Below are 16635 nucleotides of genomic sequence, written 5' to 3'. Positions count from 1 at the left end.
AATAATAAATTTTTAAAAAAGAAATCACCCCCCAAATAGATAAACAAACAAAAATAAAGGCTAACTCTGTGAAGTCGTATGTTAACGAATAGATTTTTGTCTGGTGATGATGCAAAGGATTTGATTATTAGAAAACGTTATGGTGTTACTATTCTGTAGACATTAACTACTTTTATATCTAACCTAAAATCTCATTTTAGCATTCTTTTTTCAAATGCCTGTGAATACCCAGGATGGTTAATTTTATGTGTCAGCTTAACTGGGCCACAGGGTACCAAATATTTGGTCAAACATTATTCTGGATATGTCTATAAGGATGGTTCTGAATGAAATTAACATATGAATAGGTACACTGAGTAAAGCTTCCTTTACTCAGGAAGGGCTTCCCTTGTGGCTCAGCTGGTAAAGAATCTGCCTGCAATGCCGGAGACCTGGGTTGGATACCTGGGTTGGGAAGTCCCCTGGAGAAGGGAAAAGACTACCCACTCCAGTATTTTGGCCTGGAGAATTCCATGGACTGTATAGTCCACGGGGTCCCAAAGAGTCAGACAGGACTAAGCAACTTCCACTTTAACTGAGTAAAGCAGATTGCTCTCCCTAATGTGGTGGGGCAGGGGAGGGTCCTCACCTAATCAGTGGAAGACCTGAATAGACAAAAGGACTGAAGAAGAGAATTTCTCTCTGACTGATTTCCTTTGAGCTGAGACATTAGTCTTTTTTCCTACCAGTGGACTCAAACTGAAAAATCAGTTTTGCCTGGGTCTTCAGGCTGCCAGCTTTCAGACTGTAACTATATTGGCAGCTTTCTTGGTTCTCAGGCCTTTGGACTGGAACTGGAACTACACCATCAGCTATCCTAGGTCTCTAGCTTGACAGCTTGGGACTTGTCAGCCTCCGCAGTACTGTGAGCCAACTCCTTATAATAAAACCTCTCCATTTGTATCTCTACATATACACACACCCAGAACTCTGACTAATATAACCCCTAATTTCCTCAATTGCTCATTACACATGCTTTACCTGCTTATCTTTGACATATGTTCATTCTATCTTCTTGTAAGAATCTTGCTCTTAACTTTTTGGAAATTGTACTATAATAGTTTTTGTAAAAGTTTCTGGTTCAACTGAATAACTGAGGGAAAAATGAATCTTGACATCTGCTTCACACTACACACAAAATCTATTCCAGATGATTAAATAAGAGGTAAAATAATAAAGTTTCTAGACAATAACCTAAGATAATATATTCATTTCCAAGTAGACAAAGACTTTTTAAATAGAGCATAAAAACCATTGAATATAAACAAAAAGATGTAAACTGGACAGGTTAAAGAACCTCTGCACATTGAAAGACTCCACTAAGAGAATAAACAGGCAAGCTACAGAACGGGAAAATGGATTTGCAAGAGATTCCTCATCAGAAAAACATCAAACAAATTGCAGATGAAAGACATTCTACAAAACATCTGAAATATCTGATCAATAAAATTGTCTATAAAATTGTTCAGATCATCAAGAACAAGGAAGTCTGAGAAAATATCAACGCCAAGAGGAGTTTAAGGAGACATGAAAACTAAACCTAATGTGTTATCCTGGATGGGACATTAGGTAGAAACTAAGGGAATCAGAATAAAGTATGGACTTTAATGATAGTGTATCAGTTCAGTTCAGTCACTCAGTTGTGTCAGACTCTTTGTAACCCCATGGACTGCAGCATGCCAGGCATCCCTGTCCATCACCAACTCCCGGAGTTTACCCAAACTCATGTCCACTGTGGAGAAGGCAATGGCAACCCACTCCAGTGCTCTTGCCTGGAAGATCCCATGGATGGAGGGGCCTGGTGGGCTGCAGTCCATGGGGTCGCTGGGAGTCGGACACAACTGAGCGACTTCACTTTCACTTTTCACTTTCATGCATTGGAGAAGGAAATGGCAACCCACTCTAGTGTTCTTGCCTGGAGAATCCCAGGGACGGGGGAGCCTGCTGGGCTGCCGTCTATGGGGTCACACAGAGTCGGACATGACTGAAGTGACTTAGCAGCAGCAGTAGCAGCAGCATGTCCATTGAGTCGGTGATGTCATCCAACCACCTCATCCTCTGTCGTCCCCTTCTCCTTCTGCCCTCAATCTTTCCCAGCATCAGGGTCTTTTCAAATGAGTCAGCTCTTCACATCAGGTGCCCAAAGTATTGGAGTTTCAGCTTCAACATCAGTCCTTCCAATGAACACACAGGACTGATCTCCTTTAGGATGTATCTTAAATACTTATTTACATGTATTGATATATATAATATATCAATATTGGTTAATTAATTATAGCATACGTACCATACTAATGTAAGATGTTATTAAACAATTGTGGAGAACAAAGTGGAGAATTGAGTGTGGGGTACACAGAAACTTTCTATACTATCTTCACAAACTTTCTGTAAATCTAAAATTATTCTAAAATTAAAAGTTTATTTTTAGGGATTTTCCTGGTGGTCCAGTGGTTGCCGTTAGCCTTTGAATGCAAGGGGTGTGGGTTGGATCCCTGGTGGGGAGCTAAGATTCCAATGCCTCCCACCAAAACATCAAAAACATAAAACAAAAACAATATTATAACAAATTCAATAAAGACTTTTAAAATGATCCTGATAATAAAAACCTTTTTTAAAAGTTTTTTTAAATCTAGTAATTTACCCAAATTTAGCTAGTAATCAAGTAATTTGCCCAATACAGCTAGTCTAGAGTCCTTACCAAACCAAATGACTTCAAATTTGAGCTTTTTCCACTACACAAACCCTTCCAATTTTACCCTCTGTAAGGGGACGACAGAGGATGAGATGGCTGGATGGCATCATCGACTCATGCACATGAGTTTGGGTGAACTCCAGGAGTTGGTGATGGACAGGGAGGCCTGGCGTGCTGCGATTCATGCGGTCGCAAAGAGTTGGACACGACTGAGAGACTGAACTGAGCATTATAGAAGTATTAGACAATCTGAGTAGTTCGGTAAGAGCAGAACATTTTTTTCTTTTTCTTTTTTCATTTTGCCTAGCGCACCATTGGTGTTTAGTAAAGCCGCTTGTTAACTACTCACAGAAAGAAGTCACAGAGATCTAAAGAATCTGAGACTTCGAGATAACTTTACCAGGTCCAGTCCATCACACAGCCATCAATACCTCCGGCTCCATCGAGAAGCTTACTAGGCTCTGGGCTCAGAGCCACTCAGCTCTGCAAGGGACCTGGGCTGCCATCTAACGGTAGCTCGTAAGCATCGCCCTCCCCTGGACATATCTTGGGAACTCGTGGGGCTCCCGGGAAGTTGAAGACTCAGGCGCTAATGAAATTACAGAACGTGTGTAACAGTCACATAGTTCAGTCGACACTTATACAAAGCAAAGGCTCTACTTTGGCTCATAAAATTCACAAACTTCTCGCTGACCTACCTCCACAGCTACAGACCTAACTCTTACTGCCTGTCTCCTGCACACCGTAGGCTACAGAAACTGCTCCTCCTCACAGACTTGAGACCCCCGCCAACCAGATTCCCGCATTTTCACAGAATTCTGAAGTTCTTTGCACTACTTTGCAAACCCTACAGACCTCCCCTATTAGGGCAAATACGCGCGCTAACCCAGACGCCTTCACTAAGAGGCTCAAGTTCCGCAGGCAGCTCACACCAGCTCGAAAGCCTGGGAGGGCTCCAACCAGGTTCGGGCGCCCACAAGCTAGCGCTTTGGCGCAGGTTCTGGCTCCCCATCTCCGGCCGGATCTGGTCAGCCCAGGCTGCACACTGCGGGATGAGGCCCCGCCCCTTTAGACCTGTCATCACAGAAGCCGCACGTGTCCGGGGTGGGCCCTCAGGCGACCTGCAGCCAGCACTTTGACTCCTCCGCCATCCACTGGGGCCACCGCCGCCAATCAAAACCAGCGGTTCCGGGCTGCAGCGCCAGCGCCGGGGTGAGGCCAGCCAGAGAAGGGGTGGGGGGAGGAGAGGCTCCGAGATGGGAGGGGGCTAGCAGTGGAAGCGAGCCTGGCACCGGTTCTGCCAGCCTGGAATCCGAGGGGGCGGATCCTAGTGAAAGGCAAAGACCAGAAGGGGGCGGGGATCAAGGGTGAAGCGGGGACCGGGGTGGGACGAAAGACCAGCAGAGGTTCAATGTGGAGACGCCAAGAAGACGAGAAGGGGCGGAGCCAGAAAGGGGCAGGACCTGAATTACAGGGGAGGAGCCCCAGGAATTAAAGAAACTAGGAAAGGGGACGAGCCAGGGGAAGGTGGGAGGTGGGACAACGGAGAGGGTGGGTCGTGTCGTTGCGGGGGCGGGGCTCGGAGCAAAGGGGCGAGGTTTGCAGGCCGAGGCTGCAGCTAGGGCAGCTATGTAACTGCTCCAATCCACTACCTCCCCAGTTGCAACGGGACTCACGGAACTACAGGTGTGGGGCGGGTGAGCGTGGAAGAATGGACTAGTACGGGGGTGCGCTTGGGTAAACATGAGGCGGGAGGATCACGTCAGGGAAGGAAAAGATCTGGAGAAATGCTGGGGTGGGGATGGAGTAAAACAGCTGGGGGAGGAGGGAGGGGCTCAATGTTTGGGCTAAGAGGTGCATTCTCCGGTACCCCTTGTGGGGGAAGGGCGGGAGTGCTTTGTGAGGCTGGGAAGTACAATGTGAAGGGGTGAGGTGAAGTGAAGGGTTGGAGATGATACTTGAGGGGGAGGGGATATGAAAGCGCTTTAGGGGAAAGTGGAGGGGGCGTTGTGTGATGGAGACGGGCTAGTGGTCCAGAGTGTGGGAGGGACTGTGTGGAGGAAGAAGGTATGGGGGCTGTGGGCACTATGTGAGGGGAAGGGGTTGCAGGCCCCAGCTGAGGAGGGAAGAACCCTTAGTGCCTTGACAAAGTCTGGAGGCTTTGTAGAGATTCCAGGAAAAGGTTTTTGTACTGTGTCTCAGGGATGAGGGTGATGGGATTACTGGGGTGAAGAAGCCAGTCTGCAGTGTTCCTGGCTCCTCTGCTCCTAACTCCATCTTCAGGCCTGAGCACTCAGAGAGTATGCAGGCCCCACTTGCTACTAGAGCTTGTGTGACTGTATCTGTCTGGATGAGACTGGGATATTTTTCCCTTAGCTGGTGTCCCTGGAGACCCTTCCCCCCTTAGGTTCTGGGTAGCCCCTCACTGTAGTTCCTGTTCCTCTTAGAAGCTTGCCTTAGTCCCTGCCTTTCCCCTCCTCCCCCACTTTGCCCTGCCCTTAAGCTCTGGGTGTGCTCATTTCCCACTTCCTTCCTCGCCTGGGGCCTGGCCTGGTCCTTGCCTGTCTAGGAGCTGTGCCCTGCCCCAGACTTTGTACTCATTGGCCAGAGACCTAGGTAACCAGCAGCAAGGCCCAGACCTCACCCTCACTACTACCAAGGTCTCTCCCTGCAGCTCCCCAAGTGAGTGGTAGATACATTTTTACCACTTGCCACAAACTGATTTCTGCACACTTTTCCTTTTCCTGGGTAGGGAACCCTAATTCCCTCAAAAATTCTGGGCTTCTGTGGGAGAGGGAAATGGTGAGAAATGCTGAGGGTCTGCGAAGCATGCTTTGAGAGGTGAGCCAGTATTGTTGGCTGAACTGGGAAGGGAGGTTCCAGTCTCCACTGGGGGAGGGACAGGGAATGGCTCCCCACCCTCCTGGCTTGGAATCTGACTATCTGAACCAGACTAGGGCCTAGTCTCTGATTCCCTGAGGCGACTTGATGTAGTGCCAGAGTTCTTTTTGCCCCTGGGCAGGCTGCAAGAGGGTGAGAAAGCCTGCTTTCCACACAGTGGCTGAATGAGAGTGACAGTGTTGCTGAAAGGGGCCCCAAGCCAGTCTCCCCTGGCTGAGAGACTGGCTGGGGAGGGAGGGGGTGCCTAAGCCAGACAAAGCCGAGGGGTAGGGTGGGGTAAAGAAGGGCAGGCTGAAGCCTTTTTGAGGAGGAGCTGATTGCTATGGCAACACAGCTTCCCAGATTGTCTCTCAGAGAGGCGGGCTTAGGGTGGACTCACTCCAGTTTCCTCAAGATTGAGGCATTTGTTTGAGTGGGTGGGGCTTGAAGAGAAAGGGCATTGGTTTGCTATGCAGGGGCTGGAGTATATAGACTTTCTGCTTCCATACAAGCAGCAGAGCATCCAGATGCTTGGACCCATCCTCAGAAAATGGTTAAGAGTGAACAATAGCCATTAGGATGATAGCAGTATAAGGTCAGAGTTCTAGAGGCCTCAGTGGTAATTGTTTATACAAACTCATTTTACAGATTTGGAAATTAAGAAAGAAGAGACTGATATTTTCTCCAGGTCTCATAGTGAAAGACCAGGCATTAGGACCCAGGTCTTCTGATGGCACCCCACTCCAGTACTGTTGCCTGGAAAATCCCATGGACGGAGGAGCCTGGTAGGCTGCAGTCCATGGGGTCGCTAAGAGTCGGACACGACTGAGCGACTTCACTTTCACTTTTCACTTCCATGCATTGGAGAAGAAAATGGCAACCCACTCCAGTGTTCTTGCCTGGAGAATCCCAGGGACGGCGGAGCCTGGTGGGCTGCCCTCTATGGGGTCGCACAGAGTTGGACACGACTGAAGCGACTTAGCAGCAGTAGCAGCTTCTGAATACTCTTCACTCAGCCCAGGGGTCAATGTTTCTTTGAGCCAACATTTATTGAGCACCTATTATGTGCCAGGCACTGATACTGATTCTGGGAGGACTAGCATGAATACAACAGAGTTGCAGCTCTCATGGAGCTTGTATTCTAACCCAGGGAGAAAGAAATGTGTGTGTGGCTGCAGGGGGAGAGAAAAGAGAGGGAGGGGGAAAGAGCTGAAGAGAAGTGCCAGCTGGTGATAACTGCTATGAAAATAATAAAGCAGAGTAAGAATTTAGGGCAGCTAGGTAAAGCCTCTTGATTGTACAACGCTGCTTGCTCTCCCAGAGCACACTGAGGCCTAGAATGTCTTTGATCCTTCCCCCTGAACTACTGCCCCTAGGCTTTTGCAGATGACTAAGGTCTGGGCCTATGGTCTTGGCAGTTAGTTAGAACAAGGTGGGGTCACCAAGGGATTATTTCTTTCCTACAGTGTTGTATGTCTACCTGTCTTCCCAGTAAGCTTTTACTAAGGTAGGCTCTTAGATTGGTACTCTGCAGCTTTGTTCAGGGTGTTGAAAATTCCCTAAATCCTGTTCCTTAGCATTAGGGAACCAGCGAGGAAGTCAGTCCATGGCAACTTCTTTTTCATGGTTTCCCCCCTGGTCTGAGGTGAAGAGAAAGGAAGCTAGAGGAATTGTTACAGGTTTGTCCTTCCTAAGTCTAGGGCACAGGGAGGAAGTAGGGGAGGAGAGCCTCATTCTACTGTCCAGTGACAACTTCAGGGCCCTTAGGGCCTGCACTACAGGCAAGGTAGAAACAAGGACCTTGGGGCTTTGGTGCCTTCTGAACTACAAAAGAATTCACTTCGCTCTTCCAAAGGTACGGCCAGGGAGCATGCCCTGCCTGATGCCAGTTCTCCAGGGCCTCAGTTTGGGTCTTCCCTTTTTTGGCTCTGGTGTTTGCCTCTTTTTTCTATGGAAGACCCCAGTCTTAGCAACCTCTTAAGTTCCAAATTGTCTGACTTCACAAGTGCAGAGGGAAAAGTAGACAAGACTGTTTCTTTTCTTAGCTTGCCCATAGATCAGTCCCTCTAAAAAGTGTCTTAATGTCTAATCCTTGCAAAGGTTTCCATCCTGGTCATTTAAAGAATAGGGCTTGCCAGGTGGCGCTAGTGGTAAAGAACCTGCCTGCTGATGCAGGAAAGACGTAAGAGATGCAGGTTCGATCCCTGGGTCAGGAAGATACCCTGGAGGAGAGCATGGCAATCCACGCCAGTATTCTTGCCTGGAGAATCCAATGGACAGAGGAGCCTAGCGAGCTACAGTAATAAGAGAATAAGAATTAGGAATGCTGGTTCTGCTGCCACTTAATTTGGTTGGGTCTAAGCTGGGCTTGGGGCCCAGTGACTCAGGAGGAGGGTGGGGAGTTTCGAGGGAGTTGTGAGTCATGGGGGTGAGCTCTGTCACAAGAGTTGGGCATATTTCCCCCTACTCTGGGCAGAAGCCTTCCGATCCCACTTTCCTGGGTGCTCTGCCTCCTTGAACAAGGGCTTATGAATAGAAAGAGTACTGGCAGAAAGACTGAAGCAGTTTGATCTCAAAATGAAAGTTTAAAGACATAATGATGTCTAGGTTCCTGAATTAAAATGTATCCCTATCTCAGGAGCCCTTGAAGCCCTCTAATGAAGGCAAAACAACATCAATATAGAGAAAAAGAAGGAAGAATGCCATTTCTCAATGGAAGGAGATGAGATCCCACTTCAAGACCCTTTTATCCTGGCACGAAGGAAGCTTCCTGAGCTTCAACAGCCCTGTGGTCTCTGGTTTGCAAGGCACAGAGAGATGATGGGAGTGGGTATATTTGGAATCTAGTGTTGGAAGAGCAAGCTGACTTTGGGGATTGTCGAACTTTGTCTATGAACGCCCTAGGCCGTCCTATTAACCTTCCTCTGAAGAGGAAGGGCGCGGTGAGAAGTGGGAGGCCGACGTCTTTGAAAGGGTTAAAAGGCAGGGCTGAGAGAGGCTGAGAGGCAGTTGTGGGGTTAAAATGGGCGGGGCAACCCTAGGTAGGCCTGCCCCCTTATGGGCCAATGGACAGGCATCTTTTGAAGGGGGCGTGCCTCACACGTGAGGTCGTGTGGAGGCTGGCCTCCTTTAGGCCAATGAGTATGGTCGCTGCGATGGGGGCGTAGCTTGAGGGGGGCGTGGCGGCCTCTAAGGCGGCAGCGGGGGTGCGAGGGGAGCTGGGCGGGGCGGGCTGCCCCATCAGCTGGTAGGAAATGGCCTGTGAGTCAGAGGGGCAGCGGAGTCGGCTTCGCGGAGCCGGGGCGGCCACGGGGAGGGACAGTCGCGGGGAGGGGCGCGGCAGCGGCTTGGGGGCTGCGGGCGCCAGGGCCCGCTAGTGTTGCACACGAAACTGACAGAGAAGAACCTGGCAGAGCGGGACTCAGCCTGAGCCACCCTTTGTCTGGGTTGGGGGCCCGAGGCGGGGAGGACCGGGCATTCGAGGGGAAGGACTGGGACTGGACGGAAGGGCCCGGAGCAGCGGCGCCGCGGCGGAGCCAATTTGGGAACGGGGTGAGTTTGTGGTAGGGGGAAATAGCAAATCTCCGAAGCTCCAGTAGGGAATGGGGCCTGTCCCAGGTTGTGAGGAGGAGAAAGGTGAGGCAGGACCTGGGAGGCTAAATAGGAGGTGGGGGATCGGTCAGAACAAGGAGTCCTAGAGCCCGGGTGCTGGGGTGAGTCTCCTGGGCTCATTTTGGAGGAGGTGCTAAGATTTGCTTCCTCTCCAGGAAGGGTGGAGGGCTCTAGGCCAGAGGCAAGGTGTTTGGTGAAATAGCACAGGGTAACCTACCTACCCACAGTAGTGGTCCTTGGGAATGGCCTCCCTAGTTTGTGCAGACGCCTGGGGGACAAAATGTAGAGCAGCTGGTAGCAGTTCTTTCTGAACTGGGTGAATGTGGAAAGCACATGAAGAATTCTTCTTGCCACCTTCCGTGATCAGGGTAGAAATGGATATCTTTAATACTGAAGGGAAAGGGAAGGTAAGTCTGGGAGCTCAACACCCACCTATCCCACCTCTCAGGCCTAGCAGGTGTCTGAAGGTACAGACCCCATGGTATTATGGGACTTGTTGTTTTTTCTGGCCTTGCTCCCTTGGCATGTTGGGAGCTGTAGTCCTTGCCAGCCACAGCTTGGCACAGCTGTTTGATGCCAGCTGCTGCCCACCCCTTCCCAGAGTGAGATTTGGCCTATCCTGCCCCTCCCCCTCCCCATGTCCTGCCCCATGAGTCAGCTTGAAGCCATGGACTAGAGCCAGACTGGCTGGGTGGCAGAGAAGTGAGTCTTAGAGCTTTTCATTGACAGGACAGGAACTGAGAGGGCTCTGGGGTAATGAGCAGATGCCAGTCATGCTGGGGTCAAGTAGGGCATCTTGTCATCATGATGCTTCCCCAGGGCAAGGGCTGAAGAGGTCAGCTGGGATGACCTAGGGGTGGGAGTGCTAAGGAAAAGGCCCTTCCTGAATCTGTACAGGGTGGGTAGAGGCAAGGAGGGAAGAGTTGAGTACAGGTTGTACCCTCTGACAATGCTGCCATTGGCATCCTGCCCTTTCCAGACACCCCACCCACCACAGGGAACCAGAATTTTCTTAGGGCTTCTAGTTCTAATGAGAACTTGGTGAAACAGGATAGTGTAGGGTGCAGTGATGGGAACTTGGTGTAGGAAAGCTTTTCAGTCCCTAGATGCAAAGCTTCCCTTTTTCCCTGCCTCCCGCCCCCGTTTCTGTTGTCACTGATTCTCCTCATACAATTAATCTCCCTGCTTCTCTCATGTTGGGAGTTCTTCTCTGCACTCTCCGCTGCCCAGATCTCTGGGGCTTGTATTCTACTTTTCTGAGCCCTGCTATGTGCCTACCCCGTGCCTGGAGTCAGGCAGAGGATTCAAGTAAAACCTATCTTCAAGAACCCCATAGTCAGTCTTACCTACAAGAGCAAGCAAAACTGTCGCAGGATTACAGGAGACAGTGACACTGCCGTAAGTGAAGTCTCAGAAGAGACAAATATTTATGGTCCAGGACAGCCAGAGGAAGTTTTATGGAGAGGATGGCATTTGGCCTAGCCAAGGAGGAAGGGTAAGACTTGGATAGGCATAGGGGGACATTCCCCCCTGAAAAGGAAAGTGTTTTGTGGATAGCAGGCAGCAAAGGCGACTGACCAAAGCATAAGTTTGATCCTGCGTGCAGTGTTTTCTCCTGTGAAGGAAGAGAGCCTTTGATTTGACATCCCCTCACCCAATATGGGCTCCTGAGGGTGGACGAGTTAGTGAAGACCATCTTGTACCCAGGCAGAAAAGCAGTGGTTTGAGTTTTGGGGTGTTGGATGTGTTGGGGAGGAGTAGCGAGGCACTCCAGCTGTCTGGCTGTCACTGCCTTATCTCTAGTTTGCAGAGCCTGGGGGAGGGGCAGGCCCTGGAGAGTGTCTTCTAGCAGTGCTTCCTCCACACCCTGCCCCCTCTAGACTTGTTTTTGGTTAGATTTGTTGCTTCCTGTTAAAGGGACAGACTGCTGGGGACAATTGGGAGTTTAACTCTGAAAGACCCACTTTGAGCTAGCCTGAGGTTTGTACTTCCAAGGAGCCCTGATTGGGGGGGGATATTTTTATAAGACCTCTGCCCTGAGAATTATGGAGTGGCATTTGTTCCTTTAGAGATAGGTAGATGGGAAGGAGTTGGGTAACTCAGTGGCCTTGACTAGGAGAGTTGAATTCTTGCCTTGGCCACCTTTCAGTTGTCATGGTCTTTTGGATCTTGGGGTTTCTCATCCCCCATCTCATTTAGGGCAGGAGTCCCCCAGCTGGTGGCCCTGACAGGTAGTTTTCCTCCCTCAACTTACTTGTCACATCCTATTACAATGAGCTAAGACCTGCCACTCTGTGACTCTTTGTACAACCCAGTTCTGCCCTCTGGGCCCTGGATCCCAAGACTACTGCTTCTGTCTCTGCAGGGGTACTGTGAAGGAGTATGTCCTCTATAAACTGGAGGAGGATGTCCTGGGGTATACTCTGTGAGCGCAGCCCTCCCACTGGCTCCAGAGATCCTGGCTTATGCCAGGCTTATCCCATTTTTCTTTCCTCAGGGTCCAGCTGAGCCTAGGAGCTGCACGGAATGGTGGCAGTCACCTTGCCAGTGCAGCAGGCATGGACCAGACTGCAAGCTAGGAGAGCAAGACATCAGCCAGGAAGAGAGAACACACAGCTAGGCTTAAGGCCTCTTCATCGGGGTGAGTGCCAGAGAGAGGGAGGGGGAGCAGATTCAGTTAGAAACCTGAGCGAAACGGGTCACCTGTTCAGCAGCTTTGAGCGTGTCCTCTGTATTCCATCAGTCCATCTGGGGCATTTAGTTATCTTCACCCCCCTGGAACCTCACAAGGTCACCTCTCCAGTCCAGGGGAGGATCTGAATTTCATCTGGGAGGGAGACGATTCATGGATTCCTCTCACCATCTTTTCTTCTCTTCTCTTGCACAGATGTCCCCAGGCCCCCCAGCCCAAGCCCAGCATAAAGGCTGTGGGGGGGGTCCCCCCTGACCGAAGGCAGGGCTTCATGCGCCACGTGCAGGCGGAGACGTCTCCATCCTCAGAGCCAGAGGCTGGCCCTTCGCAGCCTGCAGTCAGGCAGGGGGCCCTCCAGGGTGGCCTGCTCATGGGCTACAGCCCAGCGGGGGGGGCGACATCCCCCGGGGTCTACCAGGTATCCATCTTTTCCCCTCCAGCTGGTGCCTCTGAGCCTCCTAGGGCCCTGAAACGGCCAGCCCCACCTACCGAGGGTCCCAGGGAGCTGAAGAGAGGCCCCGGACTAGGGGCCAGAGAGGGACTGTCCCCTGAAGAGCCACCTACTGTGGGGCTCTTGGGCCCAGAGGGACTGGGGCTGAAACTGGGCGTGGCCAGCCAACATTTCTGCCATCACGGCCTCTGTGTTGTGGAACAAGGAGGTAGCTCCACCTCACCTTGGACTTCGGGGGCCCGAAGTTCCCCCTTGCCCCCATCAAATGCTTCCTGCAGTACTTTGCACACCAGAGACTGGGCTTCCCCAGATCCAAGGGGACAGGGGTCCCTGGGGTCGTCCCTGGGGCCAGCCCCTCCAGGCCAGCTGCACACACTTGACACTGATTTGCACAGTCTTGCACAAATAGGGGGTAAGAGCCTAGTGTCTGGGGTGGGCAATGGGGGCAGCCCCTGGCCTAGGGAGTCCCCTGGCACTGCCAATGGGTGCAGCCCCGAGCACACACCCCCTGGCCCCGGACCTCCAGGCCCCTGCCCCACCAAGCGAAGGCTGCTTCCTGCTGGAGAAGCCCTGGATGTCAGCTCTGAGGATGAGGGGCCAGCCCCTCGGAGGCGCCGGGGAACCCTGGGCCACCCTCCTGCTGCCAACAGTTCTGATGCCAAAGCCACACCCTTCTGGAGCCACCTGCTGCCTGGGCCCAAGGAGCCTGTGCTGGTAAGCCAGGAGAGGAAGTAGTCTGCTCTTACGTGGATATCTGTGTGAGGAAAGGTGATGGCTTGAGGTATGTTCCTATGAGAGCTTGTGATGAGCCTGGCTTCTATCTAGTGTCCTTACCTAATCTTTCCTCTCCACAGGACCCAACAGACTGTAATCCCATGGGGCGGAGGCTGAAAGGTGCCCGTCGCCTGAAGCTGTAAGTGCCCTGCTTCTCCCTGAAAATGGGGCAGAAGTCTGTAATTCTCTTTCCAACCCCAGGCAAGGGGACCTCAGGGAAGGGGCCTTAGGTGGGGCCAAAGGACAATAGCAAACATCCCAGAACATCTCAAGTCAACCAGCCCACTCGTGTGTCCTCTCCCCTACCAGGAGCTCCCTTCGAAGCCTCCGGAAGGGACCAGGCCTGCTGAGCCCTCCCAGTGCCTCCCCTGTTCCTACCCCTGCTGTCAGCCGTACCCTGTTGGGCAACTTTGAGGTAGTTCCCTTTGGATTCCTTGATTGGTGGGTCTTGCAGGAAGGGATGGTAGCATGTGGCTTGGATAGATAAGGAAAACAGATAGCATCTTTCTCACATGTTTCCCTACCCTAACCCCAGGAATCATTGCTGCGAGGACGCTTCGCACCGTCCGGCCGCATTGAGGGCTTCACAGCAGAGATTGGAGCTAGTGGATCCTACTGCCCTCAGCATGTCACGCTGCCCGTCACTGTCACCTTCTTTGATGTTTCTGAGCAAAATGCCCCGGCTCCCTTCCTGGTATGACCTGACCTCAACCCAAAGGGCATGAGGGGTTAGAAGCAGGAGGTATTCTTTTTTTTTTTTTTCAATTAACAATGCAAAAGACTTTATTGGGAAAAGGCACTCAGGTGGAGAGCAGTGGTTGAACTCCTCTGGAGGGATTCTTGAGATGTTCTTACCTACGAGTCAGGGCCTAGTGGGAGAGAACTCTTGTATGGGGCAGGGGCCAAGTCCCAGAATGAGAGATGGTGGAGATGGATGAGTGGTCTGGGATCTCCCACACCCTACTTGACTGATAACTCCTTGGCCTTCCCAGGGCGTCGTGGACCTGAGTCCCCTGGGGAGGAAGGGTTACAGCGTGCCCAAGGTGGGCACCATCCAAGTGGTGAGTTTTCCCCGAGGGGGACTGGGAGTGGGGAGTGGAAATCATCCCCTCGACCCTACCAACCTTGCCTGTGCTGTCCCCAGACCTTATTTAACCCCAACCAGACTGTGGTGAAGATGTTCCTCGTGACCTTTGACTTTTCGGACATGCCTGCTGCCCATATGACCTTCCTGCGCCACCGCCTCTTTTTGGTGCCTGTGGGTGAGGAGGGGAATGCTGGCCCCACCCGCCGCCTCCTCTGCTACTTATTGCACCTCAGGTGAGGACAGGGCCCCGGGGCCACTGGGCAGGAGGCCTAGGTATCTTTTCCACAACCCAGGTATGTCCTTCCTGAATAGGATCTCCCCTCGCTTCTTATCAGTCTGGAGTCTTACTTTGATCACCCTGTCCTCCCCCAGGTTCCGGAGCTCCCGCTCAGGCCGCTTAAGCCTGCATGGCGACATCCGCCTGCTTTTTTCCCGCCGGAGCCTGGAACTGGACACAGGGCTCCCCTACGAACTGCAGGCTGTGACCGAGGCCCCTCACAATCCACGTTACTCACCTTTGCCCTGACTGTCAATGCCCTGAACCCCTCTGGGCCAAGGACCTGCCCATCCTGCTCCATCTTGGACAGAGTGAATACCTGGAGAGGTGGCGAGAGACCTTCAGGCTTGAATTAAAGCCCTCGACATGCTCATGCCCAAATTGACCGTTTGGGTGTTTAAAGCTTCTGACCTTACCACACTCTGCCCTGTTCTGGGTCCTCCACGTGTCGGCCCCTCCCTTGGGATTTCCCAGGCTGGCTGCGACGGTGGGGAGGAACTGGAGCTACCCCAAGGTTGTCCTAAGTTCCCAGGCAAGTCATGCCAGCATTGCCTCCCTGTCCTGGGCAGGGGCCATTTATTATTTTATTTATTTTTAATTTATAATTTATTCAAATTGGATTGCCTTGGTAACCTCCCAAACCTGATAATTGGCATTGCCCCCCCTCCTTTCCCACTCTCAGATATTGCTCCAACCTCAGGAGTTGAAGAGGCTGATGTGGGGGCTGTGGGAGAAGTATTCTCCCTCAGCTGAGAGCAGAGAAGTTATCCCAGAAGAACTGAGTCACCAGCCAAAGGCTCAGCTTCCCCTGACCATCCCAATGCCTTTCACTTCCCTGACCTCACCCCTCCTGAAAGCCAACTTGTGTGTGTGTATGTTTGTGTGTGTGTGTGTTGTGTGTGTGGTATGTATGTGAGAGAGAGCGTGTGCATGCAGTTGTGCACACATCTAGGACTCCAAACTCCGGTTGTCCCTCTCCTTCTTCTGCCTGTGTCTCTTTGCTTTGGGGTCCTGACTGAGGAAGGTGTTCAGGGTACAGAGTCAGGGCCAAGGACTAGGGTGCCTCCTCCTTCCTGGCCAGATTCTGACCCACCTACCTCAGTTGGGGTGAGGGGCACCCCTCAAACTCAGTCATGTAGTTACCAACTACCCAATTCCCCAGTCTAGACTCTGACCCAGCCTTAGCTCTGATGCCTGGGGCTGGGCTGAGGGGAACAAACATTTGCTGAAACTTGAAAAAAAAAACAACCCAGGAAAAAAATCGCACCTGGTACTTTTTTTTTTTTTTTTTTTTTAAGAAAAAAAAAAAGAAAGAATAAACTCTTGTTTGGAAACTTGAACTAAGCCTTACTTATTCTGTTGGGGACAGCATGGGAATGGGGATGGGAGGACCTAACTGGAGCTGGGACTCTGCCCTTTCCCAGGGAAAAGGTGTGAGGCCAGGAGGTTTAGGGGAGACCCCCATGATTCTTAGGGTCTGGTCTAGCTCTTTTCATATAATGGGGTGGCGTGATGGGGAAGGTTCTGCCATGAAAGCTGAACTTCGAATGTAGATCTGGATTCTTATACAGGTTCTATTGATGATTTTAGCTCCTCTGAGTTTCAGCACTCTGATATGTAAAATGAGGATGACTATGCAAGTCCTATGTGCCAGAGCATCAGAAATGTGTGCAGGGTGAATGCTGAATTTTGGGGCTGTGTGCTGCACCATGGTGTGTAAAGGAACCTGGCCTAATAGACCCTGACGGGGTAGAGGTAGAAAAGCTATGGTGCCTTGGGAAAAGATGGGAGAGAAATCTCAGTCCAATCACTGTTAGGCCCAATCACCATGGCAACTGGAATGGGGTCAGTCCCCAGTGGGAGGGCTGGGTACGACACAGCAGGACTACCAGAGAATGTCACCATGGCAACCTTGGCTCTGAGGCAGCGCCAGTCGCCTGGTCGCTATGGTGACAGATGGGGCGATTATACGCTCAGAAGGGTAAACTGAGTCTCCAGTGGGGGTAAAGAACTCTGGGAGGCTTATCTGGGCCACCTACACGTGGGAAATAGCCTCCAGTTGGTCACTGTGTTGGGAAGCTTGGGCTTGTTCAGAGAGAACAAGAACCTTCGGCCTTGGGCGCTCTCTGGA

General features: G+C 51.5%; 1 protein-coding gene across 6 annotated transcripts; it reads left to right on the top strand.

Annotated features, from left to right (window-relative positions):
• The first annotated feature begins 3860 nt into the window (after positions 1-3860).
• Positions 3861-15844, top strand: ATOSB (atos homolog B). 6 transcript variants are annotated; one of them, XR_009738276.1, is made up of 10 exons: positions 4306-4417; positions 11721-11864; positions 12111-13080; positions 13221-13279; positions 13450-13555; positions 13676-13834; positions 14133-14201; positions 14285-14460; positions 14600-15036; positions 15187-15844. XR_009738276.1 is itself a non-coding variant. In XM_061426847.1 (9 exons), the coding sequence occupies exons 3-9, from the start codon at positions 12187-12189 to the stop codon at positions 14751-14753; spliced, it is 1617 nt and encodes a 538-aa protein (XP_061282831.1). In that variant the 5' UTR covers positions 3861-3943; positions 11721-11864; positions 12111-12186; the 3' UTR covers positions 14754-15844. The 6 variants fall into 6 exon arrangements, 5 of the variants coding, with proteins under 5 accessions (XP_061282831.1, XP_061282829.1, XP_061282832.1 ...); XM_061426847.1 differs by lacking the exon at positions 4306-4417 and adding an exon at positions 3861-3943 and having other exon boundaries at positions 14600-15844; XM_061426845.1 differs by having other exon boundaries at positions 14600-15844.
• The last annotated feature ends 791 nt before the right edge of the window (positions 15845-16635 follow it).

Source organism: Bos javanicus, chromosome 8 (genome assembly GCF_032452875.1).
Source record: "Bos javanicus breed banteng chromosome 8, ARS-OSU_banteng_1.0, whole genome shotgun sequence".
Classification (NCBI taxonomy): domain Eukaryota; kingdom Metazoa; phylum Chordata; class Mammalia; order Artiodactyla; family Bovidae; genus Bos; species Bos javanicus.
This window is presented reverse-complemented; position numbering and strand designations above follow the sequence as displayed.

What these genes read in the sequence shown, in the direction of transcription:
- ATOSB (XM_061426847.1), top strand. Translation starts at nt 12,187, where the DNA reads ATGCGCCACGTGCAGGCGGAGACGTCTCCATCCTCAGAGCCAGAGGCT. An exon ending in AGGTGGGCACCATCCAAGTG is followed by an intron (nt 14,202 to 14,284) that starts GTGAGTTTTCCC and finishes TGCTGTCCCCAG; the next exon opens with ACCTTATTTAACCCCAACCA. An exon ending in TGCTACTTATTGCACCTCAG is followed by an intron (nt 14,461 to 14,599) that starts GTGAGGACAGGG and finishes GTCCTCCCCCAG; the next exon opens with GTTCCGGAGCTCCCGCTCAG.